The 24,859-nt window shown below is 46.0% G+C and overlaps 1 protein-coding gene across 1 annotated transcript in view; it reads right to left on the bottom strand.

Annotated features, from left to right (window-relative positions):
* The window catches only part of ALPK2 (alpha kinase 2), a 103,009-nt gene extending 78,531 nt beyond the window's left edge, over window positions 1-24,478 (bottom strand). The window contains 3 exon segments of the mRNA XM_028102970.2: window positions 23,491-23,569; window positions 23,572-23,607; window positions 24,463-24,478. Coding sequence (XP_027958771.2) covers window positions 23,491-23,569; window positions 23,572-23,607; window positions 24,463-24,478 — 131 coding nt within the window.
* Window positions 24,479-24,859: the final 381 nt, after the last annotated feature.

Below are 24,859 nucleotides of genomic sequence, written 5' to 3'. Positions count from 1 at the left end.
GATTAAAAGGGAAAGCTAGGGAATGAGATGTCCATAGGGGGCATTGAAAAGCTCCAACATGTTTCTGGGAATCCAGAAGGCCATGCACACGTGTATGGCTGTGAGCATGTCCACGGCTATATGTATGCTCAGGAAAGACCTGAGAAGACACTAAGCTCTCAACTCAACTGACCTGAAGTCTTCGTGCTAGCAGGAAGTGAAGGCTAAGACAGAGTTGCCCACTGCTTGGCTGAGTGTTGAAGGCATGCCCCAACATGTGCACAGAGTCTCTCAACAAAAACTGGGAGACTTACTTGTTCCAGGCATCTAAGGAAATCTCCATGTAGTCATTAGTCAACCACTAAGTAAAACTGAGCAGACTTCAGTGACCAGAAACAATAAAGAATACTGACTTAAAGAATTAGTTCAGAAAAGTCACTAAACAAACAAATAACAACAAGCCCTGGGAAAGGGGGAGAATGGAAGTTCTTAGTTCAGAGAAGGGACTGCAGTGATAGCTTGAAAGCTTGGATTTTTTTTTTTTAATTGGGGTATAACTGACATATAACATTACATTAGTTTCAGGTGTATGACATAATGATTCGATATTTGTATACCTTGTGAAATGATCACTGCAATAAGTCTAGTTAACAACAATCACCACAGTTACAAATTTCTTTTTCTTGTCATGAGAACTTTCAGGATCTACTCTCTCAGCAACTTTCAAATACACAATACATTATTAACTACAGTCACCATACTGTACACAACATTTTCAGGACTTACTTATTTTATAGCTGGAAGTTTGTACCTTTTTAAAAAGTTTGGATTTTTATCACTAGCAACAAATACTATTAGTTTTCCTTGAAGTGGCAGGTCTACTTTGTTAATTTTCAAGACAATGTTTGCCAAATATCCGAGGTTGGATAATCATCATTTGTTCATTGTTCTTCCAAGTAAAAACTGTACTCCATGAAAAAGTGGCTAGTTCAATTTGCAACTTAAACAATCAGACAGGTGCTTTCCCTCAAGATGACTATCATCTCAAGGAAATCCAGCAGAGATGCTCTGGGCATATTTCCCATTTCCTTACAGGGCAGAAAAAGGGCTTTATCAAGATTTAATGAAATTAACAATTTTTATTGCTGCATCCAAAACACAAGCAAGCAAAATGTTTTGGGTTTTGGTTTGTTTTTAACCACGGCTGTATGGCAGTGAAGAATTCTATGACAACTAGTATAATTTGGGACCACTGCCTAGGTTCATGCTAAACCACCAACAGTTTTACCATCTATTGCTTTTTATCATCACTCCATATGTCAAAACAGTGAAAAAGACAAATAATGTTTCAGTATTTTTGTGATAATAGTTTTGATCTGGCAGATCCTCTGAAAGGTCATTAGGGACCCCCAGAGGTCCATGGACCACACTTTGAAAACCATTAATTAAAGTTATTCACTGAGGGAAGCTTTAAAGTGCTCTCAGCATTCTCCCATGGCAAAACACCTGGCAGAGGAGTGCTCTTGCACTCTGGAAGATGGGCAGCTGCATGGAAGGCTGATGTTTTGCTCGGTATAATCATTTAGGTGCTCCCTTAGGCAGAGGACTCTTTGGGCCTCAATTTCCTGACTTACAAAGAGGAAGAAGACCTATGTCTGGGTCCCACCCCCTAGAGATTCTGATTTAATGCTCAGTGCATGGGTCTACACGATTTAATTTGGGGCAGGAGAAGGCTGGGTCCATCAATGAAGGAGGGGAAGGGGGGCGCTAACCTTAGAAGTTCCTCGGGATCTCGCCAACTTAGGATGGTTTTGTGCTTTGGGAACAGGATTATAAATTGAGTGAGAACTAAGAGTACATAAGAACATGAAAATAGAGGGTTTGGGAATAGAATGTAACAGGTGCAAAAAGAAGACAAGGAATCCATTTTCTTCTCTAGCTACCCGCACAACAGACTTATCAGACCTGATAGTCTTTGACATCCCTACATTCCAACCCCCACCCTTACTGCCTCCTGGGGCGGGGGGCAGGTTGGGTTTTCACACACACTCCTCATACATCTATTCATTCACCACCCCACTGACACAAATAAAATAGAATGACTTACTCCCGTGTGGACTGAAAAGTGGATTTCCCCAGCTCAGGTTGCTTCTCTTCTCTCTTTTGTCTCCTGGAGGTCATTCCCCTGCTCCCCAGAAAACTCTCCCAACAAGATTAAAATTGCTGAAACAAACCCTGCAATCTGACCAGACACCCTGAGGACAGAGTTTGTGGGAGAGGAAGCTCAAGCTATTGGCTGGAGGTAAGACATGAAATCCTCTCTGGGCTTCAGGTATTTTTCTATTTTACTATGTGCCACTTTCCAGGGGAGGAAAACAATCTCTGGGAACAAAATGTCTGCAGCCAGGAATGCGGGGGGGGGGGGGGGGGAGGCCTCCAAAGCCCCCCCCTCCCCCACTGGATTTTCTGAGCCTTGCCTGCCTGTGCAGCAGGAAGGAAAGCGCCTGGTTCAATAAATAAATACACGATGACATCTGTGTCCTTGCCACCGTCACAGCACCAGGTGAAGCTCAAAATATTTTCTTACACTAAGTGTATCTTATTACTTGCCTAACTGCTACTATCAAATCTGATTGATTGAATTATTCAGAATGACTAAAGGAATAAGAAAGGCTTGGGTTTTTTCATGCCCCAAAGCTATGTTTGTCGTAGAGATGGGGGAACTCTAACACTGGAAACGCACACAACTTCTTGATCTTATTTTCTACAATCAACTAGACACATTTCCAAAAAATGATGAGGAGTTTCCATATACATTTACCAGTTTACTCATTTATCCAGTGGATTTACTGAACCACAAGTCTGAAGACTGAAAGATGACTTGGAGCCGTGCAGCCCCTGGGCCCACCTGCCTCCCTCTCCCAGCGCCCTTCCCTGCTCTGCTCTGTCTCCCGGAGCTGACCCTTGAGGCCCAGGCTCCCCAGCTCCCAGGACCACTGGCTTCCTGCTGCATTGGACCACAGGGAGGCAGGAGATTGGAGAGTGGGGAGAAGAGAAAAGTCACCTCTGGTGGGATTTCTAAGAGAACATCCCTCTGTCATGGTCAGTAGCTCCAGGTCCCATGGGACAGGCCCACCAGGGTTCCAGCTTTTGCCCTGTGACCCGGAACTAGTCGTCCTGCCGCCTCCCTTCACCCGCGAAGCCTAGGGAATGGTAGCTTCCTGCTGATGCTCATTTCTGGGTGACCCCTGTTTGTTTCAATCACTTGTACAACCCCATATTGAATGCCTGAAAATAGTTTTTGTCTTCCTGGTTAGACCCTGACAGATAGAGAGATGATTTAGTTCACTTACGTTGGAACTGAGGCCCCGAGAAGACGTGTCTTAAGTAACACAGTTAAAAAATTATAAGAAATGTCTACCACGTGTAAGGCACTGTGTTAGGCTCTGTATAGACAATAAAGATGGTAAATTCCTAGGCCCTTCCTAGGAGCTTCTCAGCCAATAAGAGAAATGAGGTATTGATACCAATGGCTATAATACAGGACGGTACATGCTAAGGGCTATTAAAAATCCGACCAATTATGGAGGTTCGGGTCAGGGGCTGCAAGATAATGAGGGAAGGTTTCCTGGGTATTTAAAAGCTGAAGCAGGGGCGCCTGGGTGGCTCAGTCGGTGAAACGTCTGCCTTTGGCTCAGGTCATGATCCCAGGGTTCTGGAATTGAGTCCCGTGTTGGGCTCCCTGCTCAGCGGGGAGTCTGCTTCCCTGCCCCTCCCATGGCTTGTGCGCTCTCTCCTGCTCACTCTCTCTCTCAAATAAATAAATAAATAAATAAAATCTTAAAAAAAAAAAAAAGGAAGAAAAAAGAAAAAAACCTGAAGCAAGCCTAGGAAATACACGGTAGGATTTTGGCAGGAAAGCTGGTATATGCCCGGGGCTGGGGAGGGGGCTGACCATTCCAGGCAGAAGAAACAGCCTCAAGGTGAGACTCTGGGGGAGCGGTGGGCTAAAAGGTAGGGCCACTGCATTATTTATTGTTTAAACAGAACAGGTTTGGGGCACCTGGGTGTCTCAGTCGTTCAGCGTCTGCCTCAGGTCATGGCCCCAGGGTCCTGGGATCGAGCCCCATATCGGGCTCCCTGCTCAGCAGGAAGCCTGCTTCTCCCTCTCCCACTCCCCCTGCTTGTGTTCCCTCTCTCGCTGTGTCTCTCTCTGTCAAATAAATAAATAAAATCTTTAAAAAATTAAAAAAAAATAAACAGAACAGTTTTGAGGATGAAAAGGGACACTATTTTTTTTAAAGATTTTATTTATCTATTTGGCAGAGAGATACAGAGAGAGAGCAAGTAGGCAGATAGGCAGGCAGAGGGAGAGGGAGAAGCAGGCTCCCCGCCGAGCAGGGAGCCCGATGCGGGACTCGATCCCAGGACCCCGGGACCATGACCCGAGCCGGAGGCAGCCGCTTAACCGACTGAGCCACCCAGGCGCCCCAAGGGACACTATTAATACACAGAGACCACAGGCAGAAACCAGGGCCATGCCTGGGAAATGGAGACTGACTCAGGTAAATCAGGAGGTACGGTCACCCACCAGGAACTGGGCAGGGCCCAGATCGGGGGGGATTTTCCACCCCGGACTGAGGAGTTTGGACCTCAGGCTTACTGGGAATCTCTGGGAATCCAATCAAAGCAGCCATTTAGGGAGGAATGGAAACCATGCTGTAAGATGCTCACCACACGTAGCAGGGTAAGGATGGAGGGCTCCTGCTCTCCCTACCTGACATGGCCTGTGGTCCCTGCTCCAGCAGGAACACCTCATTCTTCCATATGTCCTGTTGGACCTACCACAAGACATGCCCAGCCAGTGTGTGGGACTTGAGAAAGGGGAGAGAAATTGATGGCATAAGACTTGTCTCCCAGGGGAGCTGCCAGTTTTGCAGAGAGATAAGACTTTCAGGTGTTACACAGGGAGCAATATGCAATTTGCAAACTCTAGTGTCATTGAATCTCAAAAGGCACAACTGAGGCAGGGAGCGTTTCTGGTGCTAGGAGGGGAGAGGTCAGGGTGGCCTGGATCTTCAGACAACGTGCCAGGAGCGTGGAACTTGAGCATAGTGTGGAAGGATTAAATTTTGGCTGGTGGGAAGGTGGGGAGGGCATTCCTGGTAGGTGTAGCAGAGCTGGAATGAGCAGGTCATGTGTAAGGGACAGTAAAAAATTGAGCTGGTAGGGGAGAGAGCCCTAAAGGACAGGAGCTGGGGGCCGAAAGGCACAGGGTTTCTCAGGAGCACGGCACACGAGCGAACGGCAGCGGGAATTCTACTTTTCCCCTTCACCCGAGTGCAATTCTGAGCAGAGGGGGGAGGCAGTTTGCAAAGCCAGTATAGCACAGGGGTTAAGGGACAGACTTAGCAGCAAGACTGCCTGGGTCCACACCCTGCCCATTCACTGTGTGACATGGACAAGCTCCCAAAGTACAACAACTATACCTACCCCAGAGGATGACATGAGGACTGTGGGAGGTTATTCCTAGAAGTGCTTAAAGCAGGGCCCTGCACACAGGAAGCACTGAATTAGCAGTTCTCAGCCCTGGCTGAGCATTAGAGTCACCCACCAGGAATTGGTATTCACCATTCACTATAATGGTGAATACACGTCATTATGCATTCATCCAAAAGCATGGGCTGTGCAACACCAACAGTGAATCCTAATGTAAACCACGGACTCTGGGTGATAATGATGGCTCATGTAGGCCCACTGATGGGAACAGCTCTACCACTCTGGTGGGGGATGTTGACTGTGGGGGAAGCTGTGCGTGGGGTGGGTCAAGGGCGGATGTGGAAACTGTGCTTTCTGCTCAGCTTTGCACTGGACCTAAAACTGCTCTAAAGAATGAAGTATTCAAAAGGGGGAGAAATACCAGGGTCAGGGCTCTACCAAAAAAAGCAATTAAGCAGCATCTCAAGGATGAAGGGCTTCACCATGGGTATTTTCTAAGCTTCCCAGGTGATTCTAAAGGATAGCCAGAGCTCAGAAGCATTGAGCTAAATGAACGTTAGCTCTTGTATGATCGTGAAGGCGGTAAGGGAGTTGGTAAATTGATGGAAGAGGAGGGATCTTAAGGGTGGTTCAACATTCGCAAATCAATCAATGCGATAGAACACATTAATAAGAGGAGGGAGAAGAACCATAAGGTCCTCTCAACTGATGCAGAAAAAGCATTTGACAAAATACAACATCCTTTCCTGATTAAAACTTTTCAGAGTATAGGGATAGAGAGAACATTCCTCAAGTTCATAAAATCCATCTATGAAAAACCCACAGCGAATATTATCCTCAATGGGGAAAAGCTGAGAGCCTTTCCCTTAAGATCAGGAACACGTCAAGGATGCCCACTCTCGCCACTACTGTTCAACATGGTACTAGAAGTCCTAGCAACAGCAATCAGACAACAAAAAGAAATAAAAGGTATTCAAATTGGCAAAAAAGAAGTCCAACTCTCTCTTTTTGCAGACAACACGATAACTTTATGTGGAAAACCCAAAAGACTCCACCCCCAAATTACTAGAACTCATACAGCAATTCAGTAATGTGGCAGGATACAAAATCAATGCACAGAAATCAGTTGCTTTCTCATACACTAACAATGCAACTGTAGAAAGAGAAATTAGAGAAACGATTCCATTTACAATAGCACCAGAAACCATAAGATACCTCGGAATAAACCTAATCAAAGAGGTCAAGGATCTATACTCTAGGAACTACAGAACACTCATGAAAGAAATTGAAGAAGACACAAAAAGATGGAAAAATATTCCATGCTCATGGATCGGAGGAATGAACATTGTTAAAATGTCTATGCTACCCAGAGCAATCTCTACCTTCAATGCCATCCCGATCAAAATTCCAATGACATTTTTCAAAGTGCTGGAACAAACAACCCTAAAATTTGTATGGAATCAGAAAAGACCCCGAATTGCCAAGGAAATGTTGAAAAAGAAAAACAAAGCTGGGGGCATGACGTTGCCCGATTTCAAGCTATATTACAAAGCTGTGATCACCAAGACAGCATGGTACTGGCACAAAAACAGACATATAGACCAATGGAACAGAATAGAGAGCCCAGATATGGACCTCAACTCTATGGTCAAATAATCTTTGACAAAGCAGGAAAAAACATGCAATGGAAAAAAGACAGTCTCTTCAATAAATGGTGCTGGGAAAACTGGACAGCCACATGCAGAAGAATGAAACTCGACCATTCTCTAACACCATTCACAAAGATAAACTCAAAGTGGATGAAAGACCTCATTGTGAGACAGGAATCCATCAAAATCCTAGAGGAGAACATAGGCAGTAACCCCTTTGACATCACCCACAGCAACTTCTTTCAAGATACATCTCCAAAAGCTAGTGAAACAAAAGCAAAAATGAACTTTTGGGACTTCATCAGGATAAAAAGCTTCTGCACAGCAAAGGAAACAGTCAACAAAACAAAGAGGCAACCCACAGAATGGGAGAAGATATTTGCAAATGACACTACAGATAAAGGGCTGGTATCCAAGATCTATAAAGAACTTCTCAAACTCGACACCCAAAAAACAAATAATCAAGTCAAAAAGTGGGCAGAAGATATGAAAAGACACTTCTCTGAAGAAGACATACAAATGGCTAACAGACATGAAAAAATGTTCATCATCATTAGCCATCAGGGAAATTCAAATCAAAAGCACATTGAGATACCACCTTACACCAGTTAGAATGGCAAAAATGGACAGGGAAAGAAACAACAAATGTTGGAGAGGTTGTGGAGAAAGGGGAACCCTCTTCCACTGTTGGTGGGAATGCAGGTTGGTACAGCCACTTTGGAAAACAGTGTGGAGGTGCCTCAAAAAATTAAGAATAGAGCTACCCTATGACCCAGCAATTGCACTACTGGGTATTTACCCCAAAGACACAGATGTAGTGAAAAGAAGGGCCATATGCACCCCAATGTTCATAGCAGCAATGTCCGCAATAGCCAAACTGTGGAAAGAACCAAAACGCCCCTCAACAGATGAATGGATAAAGAAGATGTGGTCCATATATACGATGGAATATTACTCAGCCATCAGAAAGGATGAATACCCAACTTTTACATCAACATGGATGGGACTGGAGGAGATGATGCTAAGTGAGATAAGTCAGGCAGAGAAAGTCAATTATCATATGGTTTCACTTATTTGTGGAACATAAGGAACAGCATGGAGGACATTAGGAGAAGGAAGGGAAAAATGGGGGGGGGAATCGGAGGGAGAGAAGAACCATGGGAGACTATGGACTCTGAGAAACAAACTGAGGGTTCTAGAGGGGAGGGGGGAGGGGGGATGGGTTAGCCTGGTGATGGGTATTAAGGAGGGCACGTACTGCATGGAGCACTGGGTGTTATACGAAAACAATGGATTTTGGATCACCACATCAAAAACTAATGATGTATTGTATGGTGACTAACATAACATAATAAAATTAAAAAAAAAAGAGGAGGGAGCTTTGCCTGGGCATGTATCAGGAGTGATTTTTGGCTCTCTTGTGGCACAAAAGTGTTAAGCTTTTGACAGCGTTTTGAACCTCTGGGAGCAAAACAGGCTGACCAGATATTCTTTAAATAAGAAATGAGCAAACTGACTTCAGGAAGGGGGGAAAAAAAAAAAAACCCTACAGCGTTACTACCATCAGGCTTAGTTAATAGACAACTGAACTCTCTTATCAAAAGAAAACTCAAGGGTGGTTGGAAACAGTCCCTACCACGCACCCAGGCTAGCATAATGCCCAGAATGTGTCCAGAAATCTCAAGGTACATTGTGACCACAGAAAAACTCCTACATTAAATTGTAAATCCATCTTTGAAAGACATGGCATCTTGAGAACAGGACCAAGAACAGCACACTCCTAGACACTGGAGGACCCAGAGCTCTTTTATAAAATCAAGTTAGCTTAGAATCCAGAAAGACCAGGACTGCTAACTCACCAAACACCCAGCATGCCCAAAATCAAACTCTGGAATTTCCTATCCAAACCTACTTCTCGTCTCAAAAAAAAAAAAAAAAAAAAAAAAAAAAATTGTCATTCGTTCTACTAATCATTCATGGGGCACACTTCAGAGTCCCCTTTTCTCATTCCCTTTCCACACCCCATCCAGCAGGAACTCCTGGCAGAGGGATCCAGAGCCTGGAGGCTTCCTGCCACCTGATCCAGGACCACCCTGGATGGGGCCACTTCCTCCCTTGTCTGGATCACGGCCTTGCTGCTTGCAGGTCTTCCTTGCTCTGCCCCGTGCCCTCTGCAGCAGCCACAGTGACCGGGCACGCTCCCACCTCCAGCTTCCTTCTGCCCCTGCCGGTCCCTCTGAAGAGAACACTCTGCCCCAGGATAATCCCACCACCGCCTCACTCACCCTCCCCACCTGTGCTCATAGCCCCTCAGCAGAGACAGCTTCCTTCTGAGACTCCTTCCCTTCGCTGCCCTCCTTTACTCTTTGTCACCTGACACCACTGGCTTTGCTGGTGTGACTAATGTGTGACTCTTTCTCTGTCCCTATCCTATGAGATCAGGACTTCACTGTGCTCCCTCACAGGGTCCCCAGGATCTTGAATGGCTCTGGCATACAGGAGGCCCTCCATGAATCCTGATTTTTGAAGGCAATCCTCATGATCACTTCTCTTTGAGTTATACACCAGCACACACGTTAGTAGGTCTTATTTTGGAAGACGGCTCTGGTAGAGGGAAATGCAGTGAGTAATGTAATAGGACCCACGGGTACTGGGAGACAGAATTTTTGGCTTCTAATCCTGGCTTTGTTCCTAACCAGTTGTTAAGAACTTGGATGAGCCCCATGATCCCTCTGGGCCTTGGGTGATCTATAAAGTAAAACTCAACTGGGTTTGACCAATTAAATCAACCTTTCTTAGGTGCTGGACCTGAGTGTCAGTATTTTTTAAAGCGTCCTTCACGTGTAACAGAGAGCCAGGAGCGGGACAGTCCTTAGAGCTTCCTGTGTGTCAGTGGGCACAGGAATCCCCTGGGACCTTGTTAAAATGCAGAATCCGATTGGCAGGGCGGGGGGCAGGGACTCGGGCAGTCTAACGAGCCCCAGGGGCTGCAGCTGCTGTTGCTGCTCCAAAATCAACTTTGAAGGGCAAGGTCTTAGAGTCGCTTCCAGCTCCAGGACTCCAGTGTTTGTAAAGAGTGAAAGTCCCTTTATTAAATTCTCAGAAAAATATCCACCGTCGCTTGACTCACTGCTCAATTTGAGCTGAGTTCCCAGTAAATGCCTGACAAGCTGCCCCCGCAAGCAGCTCTGTGGGTGTTGGAGCTAGTTTTGCTTTTTTAGAAAACCAACCACTGCACCCAGGTGGCGGGGGGGCAGGGGTGTGTGTGTGTGTGTGTGTGCACAAAACCAGACCCGAGAACTTCTCTCTCAAAAGCAGCCTGAGAGGCCTGCAGTCAGGGAAGAAACTGTCACAGTTTGATGGCTTCTCTTTGTCTGCTGCTCTGCCAGAGACTTGGTGCTTGCTATATCCCTCCCTGTCATTCTTCTGGGCCATCTCACTGTGCCTCTGCCTTGCTCCCGTCTCTTGGGACACTGTAGGTGAGCAGGGCTGGCCCCTGGCAGCCGGTAGGAAAGCAGGGAGCCACAAGGCACCTGGGAGGAGCAGGCTCAGGTTGTAGGAAAGCTGATCTAGGCTGGTGAGGAGGAAGAATCCTCACCCTACCGGCGTGGCAACCCAGGGAATGGGAAATGACAAGGACAGAGAAGGGGCAGCCACGTAAAGATCAGAAGCTCAGACTCCCTGGAGCTCAAATGGCCCCAGGGTCTGTTGACATAGTGGCCTGCTCCTACAGCTCCTGCAGGGGAGAGGCCTTTTATAATTACTTCCTGTCTTCACAGTCCTCTTAGACTGCATAGTCTCTAAAGTAATAGTCCGCTGACCACCAAGAAGCCACAGTAATTCAAATCAGGTCCCCACATTCATGGGGAGGAACCATGGAATGGTTCTGCAGGGGAGGAAAAAGTTTCCTCGACCCTGTCAGGGTCCCTGCATGGGTCTGAAAATTAAAAGACAAGGACAGACTAGCAGGAGAAAAGCATACACATTTTATTTAATTTTTGCACATACAAGGGACCCTTCACAAGAGAATGAAGACCTGAAGAAATGACAAGAGCAGAAAGCTTTTATACCTTTTAGACAAAGAAACACTAAGTTTGTGACGAATTGATAAGACAAAGGGGTTTGGGCTAGAGGTAGCAAATGGTGAAGAAGTAAAGTAACTAGGAAGATAAGAATGAGTTTCACAAGGTTGTTTGTGTACAGATCTCCTGGCCCCAAATTCCTTGTCCCTGGTGATAAAAATGGCTTCCCTCCTCCTGGCCCAGGAAATGTACCTTTCACATAGGATTTATGACCTGTTTCAGGGAAGCATGGAAAGGATGGTTGGGGTAGGGGTGGGGGGCTCAGACCTTCCTCCTTCTGCCATGTTTAATAATTCCTTCAGTTTAAATTATTTTATATGCCAAGGTGCCATATTTTGAGGAAGAGTGCCTGAACCCTATCAGCATTTCCCCCTCTCTTGGCAAAACTGTGGAGAATATAACAAAAGTACTGAATGCATTATGTAATTTATCCCATAAATCCTTACTGAATGTCTGATGATAGCCAGACACTGAGCAGGCCCTGGAGGTACAGCAGGGAACACTGGACACGTTTCTCTTCCCATGGAATTTACGTTCCAGCTGGGGCATACTCACAATAAACACAAATACAAATAAATAAGCAGCATGACTGGAAGCAATCCAAGTGTCCATCCACAGGTGAATGGCATAACCAATTCTGGTAGATCCAAACAATGAAACACTGGAACACTGTTCCATTATTAAAGGAAGGAACTATTGACACACGAAAGGACACAGATGATTCTGAAGATAATTATGGGGAGTGAAAGAAGCCAGATACAAAAGAGTACATGCTCTATGATCTCGTTTATATAAAATTCTAGAAAAGACAAACCTGTCTCCAGGGATAGAAGGCAGAGGGGTTGCTGTGCAAGATGGGCGAGAGAGAGGGGCAGAAGGGCTGGGCTGCAAAGGGGCACTGAGAAATTGTTTGACGGTGAGAGTTACGTTCATCTTGATGGTGGTGATGGCTTCATGGGTGTGTGCGTGCATCAAAGCTTACCAAACCGAACACTTTAAAGGTGTGCTTCATTGTGTGTCAACTGCACCTACACAAAGCTGTTAAATGTATGTACACACACACACACACACACACACACACACACATATTATGTCATGTGCTATGTGAAAAATAAAGATAAGAAGGTAGGACATGCTGGGGGCGGGGGGGGTGGTACTATGGGTGGCTGGTCAGAGAAGGCCTTAGTGATCCAGGTGAGTTGGAGCAGACATGAGAACTAGCCATGGGGCTATGTGGGGAGGGAACATCCCGGGTAAAAGGAAGAGCAAGTGCAAAGGCCCTGTGGGAGCAAGCTGCTAGACCTCATTAACATCTTTGAGCTCTGAAATGGCCCAGAACTGAGTTAAAGCATTAAGATCGCCTGGGTGGCTCAGTCGGTTAAGCATCTGCTTTGGCTCAGGTCATGATCCCAGGGTCCAGGGGTCAAGCCCCGCATCAGGCTCCTTGCTCAGCGGAGAGTATGCTTCTCCTTCTCCCTCTGCCCCTGCTTGTGCTCTCCCTCATGCACACTCTCTCTCTCATACTCTCTCTCTCTGTCTCAAATAAATAAATATATCTAAAAAAAAAAAAATTGCCCCAAGCTTCACATACAGTCTTGCATCTGTCCTGACCACCCAGGTAGGGTCCATGTCTTTAGCCTGAGCCTGGCTTCTTAACATCAGCTCTGGAAATCTGCACTAAGATTATCATTCAAGAATTCAGAGATCGGTTTGATCCCATCTTCTCTGAAATGGGCAGGCAGCCTGATTCCGCTTTCAAATTCTTATGACGAAGAAACACTGTGTCTAACAAAATACAGAAGCCCTCAGGGTAAGAAGAATTAACATTTACTAAGCATCTGGTAAGTGCCAGGCACTGTTCTAAAGACCTAATGTGTATTATCTCATTTAATCTTTACCCAATCTACCCAGCAAGGTAGGTACTATTATTATTCCCACTTTACACATCTAGAAACTGAGGCAGATAAGAGGATAAGCAACAGGCCCAATTAAGAGGGGCGGGGGCGGGGGGGGCCCAAGATTTGACCCCAGGCAGTAAGACTCTGGAGCGAGCCCTCATAAATACCCACATGTGGCCTCACAGCCTGTTACAAATCCTTGATTCTTAACCAGTGGGCCCCTGCACACCCCACTGGCCCAGTCCAGGCCTGTCCCTGTACATGGCCGGGAGACAACTTCCACATTTGGAGCGGTCTTAGGGACTGAATTGTGTCCCCCTAAAATTTCTATGTTGAAGCCCTAACCCCCAATGTGTTGGTATTTGCAGATGCAGCCTTTGGGAGGTAGTTAGGGTTAGGTGAGGTCATGAGGGTAGGACCCTCATGATGGGATTAGTGCCCTGATGAGGAGAGACAGTAGAAAGCTTGCTCACTATATGAGGACACAGCAAGGAGGTCACTATATGCAAACCCAGAAGAGGGTTCTCACCACAACCCCACCATGCTGGTACCTTTATCTCAGACCCCAGCCTCCAGAACTGTGAGAAATTACTTTCTGTTGGTTAAGGCCCCCAGGATGTGGTATTTGTGAGCTGACTAATGCAGGCAGGGTCAGGTGGACCATGCCAGGTACAAACCCCTCTCATAGGTCCAGCTCATTCTTGGGTTCATCTGGGGCTCAGGTGTGGCCTCGAGGGGGTCCTGGGAGGATCGAGAGAGTTGGCCTTCCTCACCCATATGAGTGGGACTCGGGCTGAGGCCTGGGCTGGTGTCTTAGGAACTGAGGGGTTGAGGTGCTGGGACTGGCCCAGCCTTGTAGGACTCAGAAGAAGGGAGAGGGCAAACCAGGCAGTCAGAAGTGACGGAGTTTGGAGGCAGGCAGAGAGGAGGCTCAGGGTCCAAGGCTCACAAAGAACTAAAAGTAAGGGGAGGAGGGGGATAGAGTCAGAGATACGAGAAGCTTCCAGGCATGATGGGGCAAAGATAGGGGTAAATTTCATGGGAGGCCCTTGGCTGAGTGCATGAGAGGCAGGAAATAAGGCTGTGCTGGCCAGGACAAGGACACGTGTTCCCAAACCAAATTTTGTTCTTAGTCTTGCCCGCCCGCCTGCAACCACCTGCCCTGCGCCCCTCCCTTCAGAGTTGGAGCAAAGCCCATCCCGGGCCTGATTTGGTTCCAGCTCTTCTCCCTTGTCAAGCACCTTCTTTATGATGCTCACCTTTAAAACAGACTCAAACGATCGCTAGTACTAATGCCGTGATTTCTACAGCAGTGAGACTCCCCATCTTGTCAGTCATCAGAAGTGCTGGACCGAGATTCCGTGATTACAAATTAAGACTGAACCCCAGCTGGCCCAAAACTTCCCAAATGTTACTGGTCTGCTCTAAGTCCTCAGAAAGTGGTGATGGAGTGGCATTTACAAAGACATTTAGCACTCGTCCAATTTCCAGGGATTACTGCACCTTTCTCTGTCCCAACATCTTGGGAGGGGCTCCTGGATCAATCTGTCCCCTGTTTCCAAACTAGCATTGATTTGCCCTGAGAGCCAGCACCACAGTGAGAGCAACGGCCCAAGTCCAGCCCTCAGGAAAAGATGAGTGTCCCATTTCATGGCTCCCATAACCATTCACTCCTCTGACACACTTACCTAACCAACGTCAAAACCAGAATGGGAGGACAGGCTGTGAATTCTCGGCACAGACCCATTACCCTGGGGACTAAATGGGAGTTTCTCGTCAGACCCTCAGGACTCATTCAAGAAACGCTCCAGGCATGGTCTGAGGAATGACTACAACAATTCATTCAGGAGGAATGCCCGCCTGGGCTCAGTGCTGGGAACACAGAGGTCTTCGGGGTGCTGAAAGTTCTACCAGTCATCCTTAAGACTCGTTAGACCTACTTAAGCTCACAGGAACATGAAGTCCACAAAATGCTTTCCAACCCCAGATGAAATGCCTTTTCCTATCTTAGTCAAGACAGCAAGATTCAGTCATCTTTATTTCTACCCAATGGTTCCTCGATGAAACACATTAATTATATCTCACCCTCCAAGAGGGAAATAGCAGAGGGAAAATGCAGCCAAGCTATGCTACCTTTCCTACCTCCAAGTTGCCCTATTTTTAATCAGTTCCAAAATTATAGTTCCACGTAGGGACATGTTCAAATTGCACAAAATAACTATTATTTACAGGGTAAATTCTAAATTTTTTGCACATCTTGATTTAATCCCCATACCAATCCCATAAAGCAGTACTACCATTATCCCCATTTTGCAGATGAAAAAACTGAGTCTCAGAGAGGCTAAGTAACTTGCTGAAGATGATACAGTGTATAAGATCTGGGATTTAAATCTAGACAACCCAGCTTCATACCCTTGCTCTAAATGGTGGAAATAATCTCCTGTCCTTTGTTAGTAAAGCTGATGGTGACAATTCTGTTAGCAAGACAGGTGCCTTGAAGTGTTCCTTGCAGGAATACAGATGTTTTAAACTGATTCTCCAATACTCATTTGCCCAGACTCATTCTTGGCCAACAACTCATGGTTTTTAGATGTTTGGCAAGGAGTTTGGGTTTCCCTGGGTGATCATATCCAGCAAGCGGCCTCCAAAAACCAAAGTCTTAGACTCAGACAACAAGAACTTATAAACAACTCTTTGCTATAAACTGGAGTGGCTTCGAGAATAAAACACAGTGTCCCAAAGCTCCTGGCATCTGTCTGTCCACCTAGATGTGAGGAATAACTAAAAAGTCTAAGACATCACTAAAATCACAGAGTCCACCATCTAAAAACCATCCAAACTGGGTTTCAGGTACAAACATGAATGAGAAAAACAGCTTCAACCTGGGTCTGAGTTCCAGCTCACCTGTTAAATGTCCACTTCTTTCCTGTCTTGGAAAATGTTCCACTGATTCTAACACTTTTCAAAACTATTGATATAAAAGTATCGTGACTCTAAATACAAGTACTATAAGCTAGGGCAGAGTGATTCAGAGTAACTCTGGGACCACACAGCTTTCAGTGAACGGTCAGGAAAATGATATTAGTTACTAATACCTAATATTTGGTGCATGCTTAATGCACGCTTTGCTGACCATTCCGCATGAATAATCTCATTTAAATCATCACAAAAAATCATTTTATGAAGACACCTAAGCATGGAGAAGTTAATTGACTTGCTCCAGGCCACACAGCTAATAAGTGGCAGAGCACAGCAAAAGCAAGTGTGGACTCTGAGGAAGGACCCGGAGAATTTTGTCATCATTCACAAACACATGAGGCTGCGGGGATAAGAGATAACAAAAATCCCAGTCCCTGCCCCTAGGAGCTGAACTTCCAACAAAAAGCCGAAGCAAAACTCAATCTCACAACCCTGAGATCATGACCTGAGCCAAAATCAAAGATCAGACGCTTAACCGACTGAGCCCCCCAGGTGTCCCAGTCAGAGCGAGGTTTTTAAAAATGCAAACCTTCCCATGATCCTCTGCTGCCCCAAACTCCTTCCTAGTCTGGGCATCGTCTTTAGGATAAGTGTGCGAACCTCTTAGCTAGGACACATGGGTTCTGGGTCCAGCCCCAGCCTGCCCTCCCGGCTGTTCCCCACTGCAGGCTGCTTTCCCGCCAGGCCCTGCCCGTACCCCTGCCAGAGACTGAATGCACCCCAGTCACCCCAGGAGGCGGTGCCCTCAGGCCTTTGCTCATGCTTTTCTCACCCCAGGGGACGCGTGGTCCTCCCCTCCCTCCCATCCACCTTCTCCAGGCCCTTCAAGGCTTCATGCTAGCGGCACCTCTAAGAAAACTTCCCGGTACCTCCGCACTGGCCCCTCGCCTACCCCCTCCCGGCACAGTCTGACTTAACGGGCCTTTACTCTGGTCTTCCAGGATGCTTTCTCTTCAGCTCCATCTTAACACATGCTTGGTGTGGTATAATAAAAATGAACACTCAGCCTTCGTCCAGGTGCCTGGCACATGGCTCCTAAAACCCTTGGAATCTCTGGAGTGATATCCTTTGCATGGTAATGAGAACCCTTAGGTAGCTTCAGGAGGGGGCCTGGTCCCAGAATGACCAAGGCATGATTACAGGGTTGGAACCTCCAGCTCCACCCCCAGGCCTCCAGAGAGGGAGAGGAGCTGAAGACTGTTAATCACCAGTCATACCTACATAATGGAAGCCCCATAAAAACCCCTAAAGTCCTGGGTTCAGAAAGGGTCCAGGTTGGTGAATGTATCAAGGTTCTGGGAGAGTGGCGTACCTGGAGAGGACCCCAAGTGCTGCAGCCTCGACCCCATACCCTGCCCTACGTGTCGATTCTATTTAGCCATTCCTGAATTGTACCCTTTATACCAAAATGATAATCGTAAGTCAAGAATTTTCCCTGAGTCCTGAGTTGTTCCGACAAATTATGGAAACTGGAGGGGGGAGAGGAGATTGTGGGAACCCTCTGACTTTGTAGCCAGTCGGACAGAAATGAAATGTGGGTAATCTGGTGTCTGAAGTGGGGGTGGGGGGACAATCTGGAGGGAGTGAGGTCTTAAACCTACGGGATCGGAGGCTCCCTCTGATTATTTGGTGTCAGAACTGAATGGAATTGTAAAACAGTCAGCCGGTGTCAGAACTGGTTGGTACCAGGAAGAAAAACCCTGACTCATTCTGCTAATTGTCTTCTGATGTGTCTGCCTCCTCCGCTGGATTGTGAGATCACAGAAGACAGGGGCGAGACCTTCTCTTACCACCCCGCACCCTCCCATCTCGGGCTGTGATGAGAACCAACAGAGTGCGCTTGATGCTTGCAGAGTAATGAATGGAATAAGAATGAAAACAATTATTCTATAGGCAAAAAGGAGCCTTAGACAGTTGTTTTCAAGTGGGACAAAGAGGCTTGCAAGTAGATGATTTAAAAAGATCAATTAGGTCGGTGTTTGATGGATAGAGGGGGTAGTAGATTATGGTTTGCCATGAATTCCTCCCATCCACTTACGCACGTCTTATTGCTGTGTGACTTCACCACTCCACTCTTGAAGGGGTGGCAACTGCTTTCGTGCTGCTGAAATCTGGTCCAGTGTCTTGCTCTGACCAGGGGGATGTGGGGGGCTTGGCGTTACAGTGGAGCTCAACAGGTTCTAGCCTACTGGAGGATAGGAGCCCAGGTGGAGGGGAGCTGAGGTGGCCCAGCCGGCAGCCAGCATCAATGGCCAGACCTGTTGGTGAAGCCATCTTGGACCTTCCAGATCAACCAATCCGCCAACTGACTCAAGTGGTCGGAGGGAGCATTAAGTGAGCCAGGCCAAGCCAGCAGAGGAACCACAACCCGCCCACCAAACCATGAGGAATAATAAGCCACTGCTGTTTCAAGGCACTCTGTTTTGTGGTGGTTTATTACATAGCTTCTCAGCCTCAACACTATTGACATTGTAGACTGGATAGTTCTTTGTTGTGGGGACTGCCCCAGCCAATGTCCAATGTCCAGCAGCACCCTTAGGCTCTCCTCCCTGGATGCCAGGAGCATCCCTTTCCAGCTGTGACAATCAAAAGTATCTCCAGACATGGCCAGATGTCCTCTGGGAGCAAAAACACAAGCGACCCAGGAAACCTTCATATTGATTTTTCCTTCAAAGTCTTGAGGAATCAATATCTAGTTTGAGGCATAATTGGAAAAATGTTCCTTCCCCCCTGACCCATAGATGCCTCCCAGGTGGCCCAGATGAACCCAGCTGGTATTTGGGGAACCTGTACTACATTACCAGATAAGTTGGTCAGCCCTAAGTCAAGGTAGGCAAATGGCAGCACTTTTTCTTTCTAGAATGTTCAGATACACCACGTATTCGTTTCCTAGAGCTGCCAGAACACACTACTACAAAGAGGGTAGCAAGAAAACAACACGACTTTATTCTTGCACAGTTCTGGAGGCTAGAAGTCCCAAATCAAGGTGTTGGCAAGGCCGTGCTCCTTCTGAAGGCTCTAGGGAAGAATCTTCCCTTGCCCCTTCCTAGCTTCCAGTGGTGGGGGGCAGTCCCCAGCATTTCCTGGCTTGTAGCTAAATCCCTGTGGTCTCTGCCTGTCTTCACATGGCTATGTCCCCTCTGTGTCTGCCTTCTCTTTTTTATAAAAACACCAGTTATTGAATTAAAACCCATGTTAATCCACCATGATCTCCCCTTCATTTACATAATTACAGCTGAAAAAGCTTATTTCCAAATAAGGTCACATCCTGACATTCCAAGTGAACATGAATTTTGGCGGGGGGACACTATTCAACCTGTACACATCATGAGCAGTCTGGTTCGCGGTGACTGTGCCGGCCTCCTGGCCTTCATCCCCACCAGGGCCTCTGTAGGGTCGGGGCTGAGCTGAGGAGGGATGGGAAGAGCAGCCTCACCGCTCCCTCTGATCCAGGTTTTCGGGGGCCCAGTCCACCCACCTCACCTCCCCCTCACTCCTGCCTCTCTTGTAACTGGTGCTCAGCACAGCGGGACGCGATCATGACCACTAAGAGGCCTCCTTGCTGAGAAGAGAAGTGTGTCTCTCTAGGTGTGGGTTCCTGGACAGATTTTTATCTCTTGTTCAGCTGCCTTTCTTTACATTGTGTTCAGAAGAGACCACAATTCCTCGTTTGTGTACACGCTGTTTGCAACTTGCTTTCTATGATGTAGAAAACATCTAGTTGCATTTTCCTCCCCTCGTCCCAACCCGCACATCTTCTGAAAAAAATAAATGTTTTGATGCTACAGGGCAAACCATGCTATTATTGATGTTGCTCGCCCTTGGAATGCTCTCCCGGCTTTCCACTCCTCCGCCTGCCAAGCACACTTGACCTGTGCTATGCAAAGGTCCCAACAGCACTGATCAATCTCCTTGGAGCCGTCTCACTTGTCCAAAGTACATGGAATGACAAGATCGGAGGGGCATAAGGAAGGGGACCCAGGGAGGATGGAGAAGGACCGTGCCAGGTAAGGAAAGAGGGAAGATCAGAAGGTCAACTAAGAAGCTCTTGACCCCAGAGCAGAACTGCAGATTAGGTCTATCACACCAGGAAAAAAACCCTTGGGAAACACAGAAATGGGAGCTTTTGAACATCTGAAAGTGAAGACGTAATGACCCAAAGATTAAACTCAGGGAGACTAAAAACAAAAGTACTTTCCTTTGGGGGAACTATGAGTTAATCTGGTGGTTTACGGTGACCAATGATGGCAAGAAAATTTGAGACTAATATTATAACGAACAACCAGTGTTTAATCTTTGAAAGGCATTGGCACAAAATACAATTCATTTGCCTAACCAGCATTTAACACACTGGGAGAAGTCAAACTACTTGGCAGGTGAATGTTTTAGGATGTAAGGAATTTTTCGTCTTGGGGCAGCCTGGCTGGTTCAGTGGGAAGAGCATGTGTTAACTCTTGATCTCAGGGTTGTGAGTTCCAGCCCCACGTTGGGTGTAGAGATTACTTAAATAAATAAATAAATAAATAAATAAATAAATAAATAAATAAGAATTTTTCACCTTGGGCAATTACATTGGAATCACCTGGGGTCCAGATTGAATTAGTCAAGGTTGAAGGTCAAGCATCAAAGGGTTTTAAAAGTTCCCTGGGGGATGTTCATGGGCAGCAATGTTCAGAACTTTATGGGTGTAAAAAGTCAGAACTTTCAAAAGACCATTAGTACCCAGCACATTGACTACGAAGCAGAAAAATGCAACCACATCTATTATTGTACTGCCCCACCAATACTCCTTGCACCATGACTGAATGCTTTTCCCAGTAAGTGAGCTACTTTTCCAAATGGCAAAACAGGAGTTTGGAAAGAGTACATTCTGTCATCTCAAGTCTTCAGTTGGTACCATAAACCAGTGCCCTGCTGGACTTCTGGGACGAGAATGAGGACTCTGTGCCCCGTCCACAGCTCAAGTTCTCTTCCTAAATTTCTCTTCCCATTTTAACCTGCCCACCTGCCCCTGGGCTTCATCATGGCCTTCTCATTCCTCCATCCCTTAACTCCCTTACCCCACAAACACTGGTTTTGCTTACATTTCTGGTCCTGTATTAACAGCAAATAACATAAATAACAAACCTCAATTCTTAAATGGCATGCCATCAGTAAAAGAATACTCATTAAGTCTCCCTTCTGGCTAAAAAGGTGAGTATAATATTTTAGCTTAGTGTGAGACTAAAATTAATCAATCAAGAAATATGGATTGAGTGCTCAGAGGGACAAAGGCAAGAGTGGGAAACACACGGAGAAGTACAGTATGTAGATACTCAAGGATCTTACCATCTAGACCAGGGATTGACAAACTATAGCCCACAGACCAAATCTGGCCCCCTACCTGTTTCTGTAAATAAAGTTTTATTGGAACACAATCATGCTTAAGAAGAAAATATTGTCTATGGCTGCTTTTACACTGCGATGGTGGAGTTAAAGTAGTTGTGACAGAGACCATTTGGCCTTCAAAGCCTAAAATAGTTACTATCTGGCTCTTTATAGAAAAAGTTTGCCAATGCTGATCTAAATTAACATCATGTATATTTTTGGTACATATAAAGCCGTCCACCCACCTATCCTCTTAGTAAATATTTATGTTGCACTGTACTAGGCCCTAGGCGTTGCGTTAGTGTGAAACAGAGAAGGTTCCTGCCCCCCTAGGAGGTCCACAGTCTACTGAACTGTCAATCCGAAGCAATAAATAAGCACCAAAGCTGGGGGCCCTGTGCAAAAGAGAAGAGGATGTCTGAGGCTGGACAGAGCCGGGGTAACTAGAATTATTGTGAACCATAGAGATGGATTCTGAGTTGAACAGGATGAAGAGGAGGGAGGGGAAGGCCTGGGCCAAGATGGACTGAAGAGGCAGTCTACTCCATGGATGAGGTTCGGCAAGTGGCAACTGGACTGGCTCCCAGTATACTGGGGAGTGAGGGGGGAAAAGGCATGTGATTTGTTCACCACTTACCTTCTGTACTGGACTTGAGGTTTCATGAGGGCAGAGACAACACTTGCGTTGTTCATTTCTAGTTCTAGCATTATGTAACATGCCTGCCATATAATAGTGGCTTGATGAATATTGTTTAAAGAATTAAATAGTAGATGGGGGCGCCTGAGTGGCTCAGTCGGTTAAGCATCTGGCTCTTTGTTTTGACTCAGGTCACTATCTCAGGGTCGTGAGATCAAACTCCGCATCGAGCTCCATGCTCAGTGCGGAGTCTGCTTGAGATTCTCTGCCTCTCCCTCTCCCTCTGCCCTTCCCTGCACTCGCTCTCTCTCTCTCTCTCATAAATAAATAAAATCTTTTTTTAAAGGATTAAATAGTAGACAAATAAATGAATGTCTTGAATATCAGGTTAGATATTCTGTAAGCCAGTTGAGTCAAGCATTTCAATGATTCAGAGATCATTCAGTGATAAAATGATCTCTGATCATACTTTGATACAAAAGAGTGGTTAGGAAGATAAGAAAGCTAGTGTTTATTGAACAACTATTACATAGCAAGAAACTTTACAAGCATAAAATCATTTAATTCTTTCAGCAATCCTTTTATTTTGCAGATAAAGAAATTCAGTTTTGGAGAGGTTCAATAGCTGGCTACGGTCACACAGCCAGAAAACAGTAGAGACAGAATTCAAACCCAAGTCTTTGTTATTCTCAGATCCAAGGCTATTGGCACATGCACATGCCTACCAATCATTTTCGTACCATGCTCTGCAGAACTCGGGCTCCTCAGAGTCCCCATAAGGAATATCGTGACCAGTTCAGTAGCACTGGGGACCGAGAGCACAGACTCTCCACCCAGCTTCAACCAAAGCCGTTCTCATTTTCTCTACTTCACATGTGGAGCTTCCTGATTTCATCCAAAAAATAGTTCTTGAGGAAACGAAAAAGAATAGAAGCCACTGTACTGGACCATACTACTTCCTAAAATAAAGCCAGAAAGCATGGTTTCCAGCCTTCCACCATCACCAGTGTGCTATGGGATCATGGCCAGCCACTCCTCCTTCCTTCCGGTGTTACACAAGAAAGATTCAATGACAGTGCCAAAACCCTGTTTCATTTCTTGACTTGCCAGAGAGAACAAGATTAAATGAGAAGCTCATTTAATGAATGAAAATGGCTGGACACCTTGAATACAATTCTAGATAAAGTTGTAATCCCATCAACGGCAGCAAATTAGAGGAGTGTGAACAATTTACCAGACAGAGCTCAGCTGGACGCCTTGGCTGGCGCCTGCTCATAGCATCTAACATTAGGATGCAAAAAGCGAACAGGAGCCAATCTTTTGGCCTTACCTGATAGCAACCAGCCCATGACAGAACACAGGGACCTTTGCAAACCATCCACACAGGCACATTTACTTACCGATAGAGATGTAGCACATGAATATACTGATTCTGGAAGAGTTTGTAACTGGAAACAATGCCACACTCATCGATGCTCAACCATTCTTATACCAAGTTACCTCTGGCTTGGGCTGACCTGATAATGAAGAAATAAGAATATTCTTATTACATTAAGTATTTTTAGAAAAGAAAATCCTAAAGCTATGAACAAGAATGGGGAATAAACACTAGGGATGAGCATGATAAAGTATGTCGAGTTGGGGAACTGGAAAATCTCCCTTTCCTTGATTCAAACGCATCGTTCAATAAGCATGACTGAGCACGCTACGTGCCTAAGATGGTGTGGTGCTGGGGTGAGGATGAAACATACCAAATGAAAGATGCTCTCCCTAATCTCAAGGAGCTATTAAGAAAAATTCTCAAAAACTTGTATTGAGGCAAAAATGTGGATGGTATCTTCTTTCAATGTCACAGGGGGACAAAGGTCCATCTAAGAATCATCTAGGGGAATGTACTCTGTTTAATTCAATAATTACTACTGATTAAAATCCCCAGATTTAGTGAAGTTACATGTAAACTGGTAGATTTTTATCCAACGGAGATGTAAATAAGCTCTGCCTGGCAGAAAAAAAAAGATAACTCTGTACATCATGGCTTATTGACCAGTGTTTTACCTGGGTCAGCAATCTTATCCTAACATTGTTTTATGAAATTGCCTATAAATACCTAATTCCTCAAATGTCCTCTGACCAGGACTTCCTACTTTCCAGTTCCCTCTTTACTCAAAGAATTGAACAAAAACCACTGAAGTGTTTGTTTCATATTTGCATGGAAGTCCCTTGACCTTTGGAAAATTTATACTTCGGCAGTGCTCAGAGTTGAGCCTATGTTACGGCACAGAAGAGGGAAGAACGAAGTAGAGGGACAGATGCTGTCTCCTGAGGATAAAGGAGCCTGGGGTTAGCGTCCCCCAGGCTGGGACTGTGCATACCTGAGGGAGGTCTCATGGGAACTGCCCTAAGCCTTCTCCCTCAGAAGGAGCTCATCCTGCCCTTGTGATGCTGACGGACTCATCCGGTGAAACCCCCAGGAATCCCATTGACCTCTTGGGATTTTCTACCCCTTGTGACAGGCGAAGGAAGGTTTCCAGTGTGTCCCAAGGAGCTTTCCCCCTAGCCTCCGTATCACTGAAAACCTATCAAAATGTGCCATGTGTGTAGGAGGAAAGCCCAGTATTGGGAAACAAGACACTTTCTAGATCCATCCTTCTTGCGTTTCTGTCTGATTTGTCACAGGATATTTGGTGAGTAGCCCCAGAGACTAAGAGAAGAACTGCATGTGCTTCTGAGACCTGTACCATGGACAGGACCTGAGCATGCTCAGAGCCC

Source organism: Eumetopias jubatus, unplaced genomic scaffold (assembly GCF_037043125.1).
Source record: "Eumetopias jubatus isolate StellerSeaLion01/CBP00866 unplaced genomic scaffold, mEumJub1_p1.0 scaffold_16, whole genome shotgun sequence".
In the NCBI taxonomy this organism is placed as follows: domain Eukaryota; kingdom Metazoa; phylum Chordata; class Mammalia; order Carnivora; family Otariidae; genus Eumetopias; species Eumetopias jubatus.
Note: the sequence above shows the minus strand (reverse complement) of the source record. Positions and strands in the feature narration are given on the sequence as shown.